Below are 10,708 nucleotides of genomic sequence, written 5' to 3' on the forward strand. Positions count from 1 at the left end.
CGGAGTAATCGGCTCCTGTGTCTACTGAGGCGGTGACTGCGTGGTCGTCGAGAAGCACGTCGAGGTCGGTGGTTCTTTGTCTTGCGTTACAGTTAGGTCTTGGCGTCGGATAAAGGCTGCGTCGTGTTGAACTGAAGCTGGAACGTCGCGTCGTCAGGTCGTCTTTCGTCGTCGTATTCTTTGCTTCCAGACTTCGTCGGGACGGCGGCGTGTCGTTATGTCGTCGAGGTCGTTTCATCGGCGTTTTCGTCGGCGGCGGATGATCTTCGTCAGTTCGACGAACAGCGACCGCACCTCCATTGGTTGCTGCTTTTAGTTTTCCGGATATGGGCTCGCTGACCGGCCCAGGGCTGGGCCAGTGTATGGTCGGCGCTGCGGCGACAGGTAGCGGCCTGGTGATGGCGAACGCGACGGTCGTCGAGAGCTCCACTGAGTAGCGGCGAGGTAGTCGGCGATATCGCGGGGGCGTTCACCTTCCTGCGGGCAGGGAGCGTTCACGGCGAAAGCTCGCAGTCCCATCTCCCGGTATGGACATCGTCGGTAGACGTGCCCGCTTCTCCGCAGTGGTAGCAGAGCGGGCGGTCGTCAGGAGCGCGCCAAATGTCCGTCTTCCTCGCGTAGGTGCGCTGGGCGAAGGGTGGTCGTGCTGGCGCAGGCGGCGGCGGCTGTGTTCGATCGCCGACTGTGTTCGCTGCTCTCGTTGCGCTTTAAGTGTAGCCTGTTTTGTGGGCACATGTTCGCCCAATAAAAGCTAGTTTTGGCTTTCACAGTATTGCTACTGTGTTCTTTGACGTCACGACCACGTGACATATGGTGGAGGTGCTTTGCGTTCATGTACCGGACGCCCCCACAAAGCCGTGACCCAAGCCCTCACGCGGAAGACACCAACGTCGCCAAAAACCAGCGAGGTAGCCGCAGGCTGCAAGGACTACCCCGGAGCACGGACTTTTGCCTGAGACGACTAGGAAGATGGCCACCAAGTCCACCCCAATAGCAGCCCCAGCGTCCCCCGTCGTGCTGCAGCAGCCCAGGGAGCCTCCGACGTTCCGCGGTTCAACTTTCGAGGACCCGGAAAGCTGGCTTGAGACGTACGAGAGAGTCGCTACGTTTAACAACTGGAACAGCGACGACAAACTGCGATATGTCTTCTTCGCATTGGAAGACGCGGCCAGGACGTGGTTCGAGAACCGAGAAGCCACCTTAACGACCTGGGAACTTTTCCGTAGCGGCTTCCTGCAAACATTTACAAGCGTCGTGCGAAAAGAGCGAGCCCAAGCTCTACTGGAGACCAGAGCGCAGCTGCCGAATGAGACGATTGCGATCTTCACTGAGGAAATGAGCCGTCTGTTCCGTCACGCCGACGCAGAAATGTCCGAGGAGAAGAAAGTCCGCCTGCTGATGCGTGGTGTGAAGGAGGAACTTTTTGCCGGAATGGTACGAAGCCCACCGAAGACCGTCGACGAGTTTCTTCGCGAAGCCACCAGCATCGAGAAGACACTCGAGATGCGAAATCGGCAATTCGACCGCCGCACGAACTCGACAAACTACGCCGGAGTTCAGTCACTGGCCACCGACGACCTACGCGAGACTATCCGGGCTGTCGTGCGGGAGGAGCTACAAAAGCTGTTCCCATCATCACAGCCTCAAGTGGCTTCGATTGCCACTGGCTTCGATTGATGTTGTGTCGGCAGCGGCAGGCAAGCGGGGGGCCCCGACGGGCGAACGCGCGGCTAGCGCCGGCGCAGTGAAGGAGACACGGAGCTAACTGCTCCCGCTGAAAACCGGAACGAAGACTCCGCCGACCCGCGGCTGTTTATTACTTATAAAGGCTTCACATGCTAGATGACACCTCCCGATTGGTCCAAGCTTGTCACATGACAGAAGGGGGGTGCGCCATCTAGTTAAACAACTACAAAACATACATGTGCGATGACACAGAGATCTGACAGGGGGCGACACTATACTACATCATCCCCCCCTGGAAACAAAGCGAGCATACAGTGAAACGCGCACCCAAGGCACGCACTTAAGTCCAAAAGCAATTTCAGTTCGTTCCCCCCCACGGTCACACACGCGTGCACCAGATGCACACAAGGCATGCACTTAAGTCCACAAGAAATTCAATCCATCCCTGCCCAAGTTCACATACACGTGCACCAGTCTTGGGCACCAAAACACGGGCAGTCACTCAAAGTCTGACAAGGAACACTGCACAAAACTCACTGCACCGCAACAAGGAGCACTTTTTATACCTGTGTTAATGAAACATGTGGACTGTCACAACAAGGCCCCTAGCCGTGGCATTTTGAAGACTGAAATACGTTCTACACTACATAAACAAAATCATCGAGCCACGGAGGCCGTTTTCTGTCACGATGAGGACGCGTGCGTACCTCAGAAGAACTTTGGGGGTTGCGACGCGTATCGGTCGACTTTAAAGACCCAGTCGTCCCACTACTACTTCCCTCCCCCTGGTTGGACAATTTAATGTGGTTAGCGCTCAAAGCTGGAGAGGGTTGCCCAGGAAGCTCCTCTCGAAGTCCCAACAAGTCCTGGGAGGCTACCGATTCCCCCACGGAATCAGAGACGACTGCTGACTGTGCAGACTCTGAAGTGATACAGTCAGACGCACAACTTAACTGAAGCTTATGACTATGAGAAGACGCTGTCACTACAGACAAGTCATCGGAATGACTATCCAAGTTTGAATACGAGTACAAAAAGTCTTTATCACTTGTACACAATGTACTACCTGTTGGATCCTTCATCACTACGGTTAACTTAGACACATGCCACGTCTTCCCATCACTAAGTACAAAAATAGATGGTCCTATCTGGGCCTTGACTTTACGAGGTTTACTGTACTTAAAAATTCCTTTCCTGTTAAATCTTATTCTGACGGTGTCTCCCACCTTGACACGAGTTGCCTGAGCACCTCTACGTTTGTCTACGTACTGTTTCGTCTGCCACTGTTTCTGCAAGACCTTTTCTTGAACTTGAGACACAAGACTGTCCTGTTCCCGCAGATCTACACAGAGCCGCATGGTTCCATCCCTCTTGCGCACCACCACGAGTGGAGACACCCACTCGGAAGCCTCGACGCGCTTGATGACGTCGCAGTCCTCGAGACGTCGCAATTCATTTGTGACCTGGTCACGGAGAGCCAGGGGTAGTCGGCGCAACTTTGAAGATACTGGTTTCGCATCTTGCTGCCGATGAATTCGGTGCACAAAGTTGTTGACAAGGCCCAACTCGTCACTGGAAAGGTGATCAAAACCCGGAGGCACACCTGTGGGGCTCTGTACTGAAGGAAGCGATGGTAGACGACATGGCAGCGACGTACCGTCGATCTGTATGCCCAAGCGTTGGATGGCGTCTAAACCCAGCAGTGATGTTCCTGTAGTCGTTACGTGGAACGTGACGGAGCATGACCTTTGGAAAAACTGGACAGTGGCTTGAAACAGGCCTTGAATGTCAATGCGTTGCTTGGAGAAATTTTTCAAGTCCACTGTTTGTGACAGTCTGTGCTGTCGACCAAAGTGCTCTCCAAAATCTTCGACAGTCATCATTGAGACAGACGCTCCCGTATCCACCGGCAGTCGCATGGAGACGCCGTTCACTACGACTGGAACTTCCAAATCTTTTTTAGTTTCCAAGGTGCTCACCGTCAAGACAGACGCGGACGGCTGTCCTGCGGAAGTTGACAAAGACCGCGTCTCTGCGGAAGAGACGTGCTGGACAGTACGGGTTTTTCGGCATACTGATGCAAAATGGCCCAACGTGTGGCAGGCGTTGCACCGCCGGTTCCTTGCTGGACAATTCCTGTACGTTGCAATATGCTTCGCGCTGCCACACCGGTCGCATGCACCACGGTTCCCGGAGGAGCCATGTGCGAAATGTCCGTCGTCTCGGCGGCCTCTCGGAAGAAGGCCGCGGTCTCGGCGGCCTCTCGGAAGAAGTCGGCCCTCTCGGCGGCTTCTCGGAAGAAGTCGGTCGTCTCGGCGGCTTCTCGGAAGAAGTATGTCGTCATGGCCTCCCGGACTACGTCGGCCATCTTGGCGGCTCCCCGGAAGAAGTCGGCCATCTTGGCCCGTCGACGGAACGCCAAGTTGAGATGCCTCGATTCTTCGTACATTTTCGGAGCCGAACGCGCGGCTCGCTCGATGTAGGGCTTCTAACGAGCGTCCAATTTCCTCTGCCTTGTCCAAGGTCAGGGTTTCGCCGTGAGCCAGCAACTTTTCGCGAACGCTGACGTTCGCTACCCCATGTATGATTTGGTCTCGGACGCGCTCGCCATAGGTTGTGCCGAAGTTGCACTGTACCGCCTTCTCCTTCACTGCGGTCACGAATTCCAGGAATCCTTCTCCGTCGAACTGCTTCCGACTGGTGAATTCGTGCCGTTCCGCCAGGACATTTGTTGACGCGGCGAACAGCCGGTCAAGCCGCTCCAAGAGTCTCGGAAACTCTGACGCTGGCGGGACCGCATCACTTGACGATGACGCTGCGCCGGTCGACTGCCTTGCTGCTTCGCTTGAAGCTGACGCTGCGCTGGTTAACTGCCTTGCTGCTTCCTGCTCCTCGTCTGCAAAGTACTTCCGTTGTCCCTCACGCCCGAGAGCGCTGACGAGCGCGGACGCTCGTCGCGCGTCCGTCCAGTCGCCACCGCCGGCCGCTTCGAGGTGGGCCTGAAAAATTTTTTTCCATCGATGCCATGGAATTAACGGTGGCCCGGGCACTTCAAGAAAGACTGGAAGGTTCGCCGTAAAAGAAGCCATGCCCGGTAGCGTGCAGGAGACAGTGCAGGAGGCAAGCCGGAGCTCGCCGCAGGAATGGGGCAAGGACGAACGAAGGGGCGAGTAGGCCTAGGCTCGGAAGCCTCGCGACGCCAAGTGCGTCGGCGGCGTTTGCCTGCCGTGCGGACACGGGAAGGGTCGCTTCACTTACGAAGCTCGTTGGTGTCCCGGGGCTTCGGTCGGAACCGCTTCGGGAATCCCATCCTCGTCGCCAAAAGATGTTGTGTCGGCAGCGGCAGGCAAGCGGGGGGCCCCGACGGGCGAACGCGCGGCTAGCGCCGGCGCAGTGAAGGAGACACGGAGCTAACTGCTCCCGCTGAAAACCGGAACGAAGACTCCGCCGACCCGCGGCTGTTTATTACTTATAAAGGCTTCACATGCTAGATGACACCTCCCGATTGGTCCAAGCTTGTCACATGACAGAAGGGGGGTGCGCCATCTAGTTAAACAACTACAAAACATACATGTGCGATGACACAGAGATCTGACAGGGGGCGACACTATACTACAGTTGAAAATCTGATGAGCGGGTGAAGCGCGTCGGCTTTATACATCTGCCTTCGAATGTTCTTGAGCAATCGCTGGGACCCGCGTGTCTTCCACAAAGTTCTACAATATTCGCGTTACGCATACATGCAATCAGATTACACAAGTTGCGGTGAAAGACAGTGACCGGAACCATCGATAACATTCCAGGAACTTCTTTTACATGCAGGCGCGTCCTGCGCTGCGCGATAACATTTGTTAGGCGGCCAAACGTGGTCGCCCGATAAAGATAAGTACATGTGTCAATATAAAAACCAGCAGCCCCCTCGCTGCCGAGGATGGCCGCCACCTCCTCTGAGATCCAGCCGGAGGCGAACGCTCGGGCTGCAGACCTGGAGTGTGTAATGATATTGGGACGTAGAGGGTCCTTCAGTGCTATAGCAACGTGCTCGGCTACTGTTGCCGAAAGCGTCCGCACGGATGCTGAGTTAATGACAGTGCCATTGGAGTCAACCGAAACTACGGCACATTGATCAGGGCGCCCGTACTTGCTGGCATCAACGAAACAAGCCAGATTCGTAGTGGCCGCAGCCACTTTTAACAGGGAACGAGCCCAGGCTACCCGGCGTCATACATTGTATTGAGGGTGGACGTTACGTGGCATGGGATCTACCTAGAACGTATCTCGGACCATGGGTGATAGGGTCACGTTGCGCTCCCTGATTTCCTGGTGACCGCATCCAACGGATTCGAGGATGCGTCTCCCGGCTCGCGATGATGAGAGTCGTATTATTTGGGCCACTCGTTGGGCCACGATCCCCTCTGACAGAGTGTTGTGCATGCCTAGTTGCATGAGACGCACGGTGCTGGTAGTGAGCGGTAAATCCAGCATGCGCCTGATGCTTTTGCGCATGAGGGCGTCGATTTTGACCTCATCCCGTTTAGGCCCGCGCAACGCGGAGGCTACATAGTTAACGCGGCTCATCAGAAATGCGTGGCAGAGTCTGAGGAGATTTGTCTCGCTTAATCTCCGACGCTTAATCTTAAGACGACGATAATCTCCGTCACCGGAGGGGACCAGCGGGAGATACTTTTCGGCCAACTCTTGCAGGAAGGCGTGTTGAAATACGCCCGCCGCCTTTTGATTATGAGCTATGCGATCAATGGATAGTCTGTGGTTGCTTTTACTTTGCAAATGGTCGAGTCAGTGTTTCAGCAGGTTCCATTTACCCCCCGTTCTCATCTGCCCATCAAGCGAGGAACACACTTCGTTCCATTGTTGTTGGGACAGTTCGATGGAATGAGTTTCTATTGTACGATTGAGCTCCGCAATTTTCTTGCGAAGCCGGCGGTGGAGTCTGCGTTCTCCGGCGGCTCAGGATGGAATTTTTGGCTTCTAGGAGGTGCGCAAGGCGCGCGTCCATCCGATCTACATTTAGGTCGGTCTTAACCACCTTGGTCGCAGCTTGTACGTCCTTCTGTAGTCTTGTGAACAGACTATCGAGATTATCGTTGTCGGTCTTGTCCACCTTCTGAATTTTCCGGAAGGCATCCCAGTCCGTCACTTTAAATTTCCTGGCAGGGTTGTGCTAATTGTTAGGGTAATCTCCGCAATGAAGTGGTCGCAACCCAGTTTCTCTTGCAAATTTTGCCACCCTGCTCCGGGGTCGTTCTTCACGAACGCCAGGTCCGGAGTGGTGTCTCGGACTACCGACGTGCCGGCTCACGTCTGGTATTGAGGATCCGTAATCAATTGCAGTGTGAGCAGTCAGAAACTGCGTGGACAAGGAGGATACCCCCGCCGATCCTTGGTGGATTGGCGGGGCTACCCCAGGCATCGTGGGGTGCATTTAAGTCACCGGCTATCACTATGGGGGCCCGCTTGCTCAGGGCCACTCCTTTGTCATGATCGTAGCGAATGCCTGCCGTTGATCCGACGGCGAGCTGTATATGTTCAAAAGGAAGACACTGCTTTTAAGCGAATTGTTAGGGATAATTTTGACCATAATGATCTCCGCCCTAGTTTTGCCAAGTGATATTTTGTGTACTTGAAAAGAGAAGTTGCCTGCGACCAAGGTGCTTACGCCGCCTTCCTTCCTCCCGTATCGATACAGCCCGGTATCCCAGGAAGGTGGGCGCGTTATCGAGAGTTTCTTGTAACAGAATTACGTGCGGTTTAACCGCCTGTTCCTAAACGAATTGCTGCAGCGGAGCTTTGCGCCGTCGGAAACTGGCACGGTTGCACTGCCACGCAACCAACTAATTGGGATTGACCGCCATGGTGATTGCCTTGGATTGGCCATTCCACCATCTTGTTGACGGGGGCGGCGCATGCGAGTAAAGGTGCCCGACGGGGCTCCCTTGAAGGCTGTCTAGCCGCAGCTAACGCGGCCTGTGCACTTTCCAGGGACGCCATCCTTTTAAGGAGGGCAGTCAGGCTTTCAGCGAGCTGCTGAATAGCCCGCTGCATGCTTTCAAAGGCTTTGTTAATGGACTCGGTCTCCATAGAGTGAGCGTCCACCTCCGGGGGCGCGGCCCTACGTTTACCCGAGCGCGCCTGTAGCTCCCCTGATGGGGGCACCTGTTGCTTCTCGACTTGCGAGGGGTAAGACTTACTGAGCGACTCAAAGTCGGCCCTCATCTGCTGTATTTCTGCTTTGAGTCGAGCCTTCTCTTGCATGAGTTGAGCCACTCTGGGATCAGCTTTATGCTCCGGCAATGCTACCTGCGTTACCCTTGAAGCCGGCGTCGTCTGCTTCGGCTTGAAATGATCGGCACAGGTTGGCGTTTCCTGGATCCGAACCCGAGAGGTAGAGCGCCCTCGAGAACGAGAGCGCCCTCTAGAGAGGCAGCGTTCTCGACCAGCTGGCCTGACGGAGCGCTCACTCCTGAGGGCTCTCGCCGCGCTGGGGTCACGCGGCCGGTTCTTCTTGGCCAGCTGTTGCTGCTGGTGCTTGTTCTTGGCGCGCTTACGGCGCCGTCGGCGTCTGCGTACGACGTATGGGACTTGAAAACGCTGCTTACACGTTTTGTCCGCCGTAAGATGCGGGCCTCCGCAAAGGGCACATTTCGGCGAATACTGGTGGTCATCGTGTGGGGAGGTTAGTCCGCAGCCCCGGCAATCCTCATTAGTGGGGTCGGGGCAGACCTCCGCACGATGTCCCAAGCCACCACACGCGTAGCACACGTCGGTTTGGCGTCTGTAGAGCCTGCAGCGCAGAAGGCAGACGCCGCACATGACATAGGCACTTTCACGCCGTCGAAGAGGACGACCAATGTGGTGGTGTTATTAATTTGCTTGACTTACAGAGCCTTCGGGTTACTATGGTTGACGATCATGCGCTGGAGTTGGGCCTCGCTGATGTCTGCGTCGACCCCTCGTATGACCCCTTTGCAGGTGTTGTCTGGCGCCGCGATGTATGCGGCCACTTTGTATACTCCTTCGCTTATGCGGATTTGCTAGATACTTGCATAAACGAAGACGAGAACGTTTTGAGTGGAATTAGGGCAGATTATGTGGCCCTTGGTTTCTGTGGCAACAAGTCCGAAAGAGATGAATGAAGGAATACTTGCTCTCTGCTCCCGGTCTCTGGCTTTCAACCCCTTCAGTGTCTCGAGGTCACGTCCGGTTCGGCCAATCGCCGAGCCCGCTCAGGTGTCGTCATTTTCGGCCAATGGTAGGCGCCCGTGCTAGTGCAGTCACATTTGGCTCAGGGGGTTGCTCCATGGGCTTCACTGTCCGAGGGATGACTTACCTCCGGTAGTGCCCTTCTGGTCTGCAACTGCCGTCACAATAGACAGATGGGGGGTTGCTCCTAAGGCTTCACGGTGAATTGCAGCCATCGTTCCCTCCGGGATTGCAAGTGCCGTCACAATAGGCGGATGGGGGTTCCGACGGCTTCACGTTGACTTACAGCCGTCGTTCCCTAGCGATCTTTCAGAGCCACACAGAAGCTTTGCTCGGGGTTACCTGGAATCGTGCCAGGCTCCCGCTACACTTTCCGGAAGAGTCAAGCAGTGGGACAATAGTTCCACATGCTGCGCACGAGGAGGGAGATGCCAACTTGTCTGGACGTGCTGCGCCTCGGGAACGTGGTAGATGCACTTTTGCGTACCCTAATTAGGTGCCACGGCGATTCCCTGGGGTCTGGTGAAATCGAAGGATGCCAGGAAAAGGTCCCGTATCTAACAAGACCCTCACAAACGAAGCAAGGTGAAAACCTCACGCTTAAAGGAACTCAACAAACGTTCTGCATGAAGCAACCAGCAACAGTTAAAAATGCGGGAAGCCATGCATGTTAAATATCCATAAACATGAACTCTGTAAGAGCTGGTGCGACAATTTACCGGGCTGCATATAACCTACAAATTCACTTCTTGCAAGCTTCAGCAGCTCTAAAATACAACACAGTGCACTCGTGCAATCGAGATGCCTAGCTAGAGCAGCAAGGTAAACAAGCGGCAAACGTAGAGGGGGCAAGCGGTATTCAGAACTTGACCGAAATGACTTTAAACCCCATGCTGCACTACGGACAAACCCTTCTAAACCTGTCCGCACATAAGCGGAACCTCGCACACAACGCCAACGGTGCACGTAACCTATGGCGTGGTATGCTTCTTTCCACAGTCGGGTTTCCTCGGAGGACCCGATATGTGCTGGTGCAACCCAGCAAGAATGCGTGAAGCTCTTTGCGTGCCAATCCATTGCTACCGTTGATCCCACTGATGCGAGAAATGATCAGAACCGCGTCACCGGCAAGTTTTCCCTAGTATTTGAGCACGCCACTGTACCTCGAAGCTTTGTTCACCCCACACATGCGAAGGGCGTTGCTTATTTTGCTTTGGAAGCGTGATTCAAACAGAGAAGCACGAGCAGCGACGCAGAAACCTACGGCGGGCAGCTGTCTCCTTTCCCGCACGCAATTCGCGAGGCCGCCACCAGTGGCGCGTCCATTCGCCCGCACTACGCGCATGCTGCCAATTCCTGTGACGGGGAGCAGACTACGCGTCATGTATAAATACATTTCGAGGGGATTCGGCATTACTATTGGCGAAGGAGTCCTGCAGCTTCCGTAGTGCAGCAAGCGACTTGTAAGATGGAGTATGCTTTCTCCGCTATATTCGGCAGCCGTTCTTGTGTTTAGCGCCGGCTCCACTGAACCCGCTACGCCCTGTACAGTGCCCCTGTGTCTATAATCGATCACGCCGTCACACGTAATAACCATTGCGGGGCATTGGTGTGCTCCTCAATATGGTTTTGCTGTACTTTGAAACATTACAAAGTTCAAGCTTCTCCGTAAACGTAGCGTTTGCTGAACACCAGATTACCAGAGAGATGCACAGTCGGAACAACGCCTGTATTGACATCTTGCGACGCCCAGCCTAACCACAGAACACACAAGCTAATCGTGCAGTAACACACCGCACTC

General features: G+C 55.0%; 1 protein-coding gene across 1 annotated transcript; it reads right to left on the reverse strand.

The window, feature by feature from the left end:
- Positions 1-1,775: 1,775 nt before the first annotated feature.
- Positions 1,776-5,138, reverse strand: LOC140219045 (uncharacterized). Its single transcript, XM_072288898.1, has 2 exons — positions 4,945-5,138; positions 1,776-4,685 (listed from the first exon to the last, which is right to left on the reverse strand). Exon 2 carries the CDS (start codon positions 3,603-3,605, stop codon positions 2,325-2,327), a length of 1,281 nt encoding a protein of 426 aa, XP_072144999.1. The 5' UTR covers positions 3,606-4,685; positions 4,945-5,138; the 3' UTR covers positions 1,776-2,324.
- Between the last annotated feature and the right edge of the window lie 5,570 nt (positions 5,139-10,708).

This window comes from Dermacentor andersoni, chromosome 6, assembly GCF_023375885.2.
Source record: "Dermacentor andersoni chromosome 6, qqDerAnde1_hic_scaffold, whole genome shotgun sequence".
Classification (NCBI taxonomy): domain Eukaryota; kingdom Metazoa; phylum Arthropoda; class Arachnida; order Ixodida; family Ixodidae; genus Dermacentor; species Dermacentor andersoni.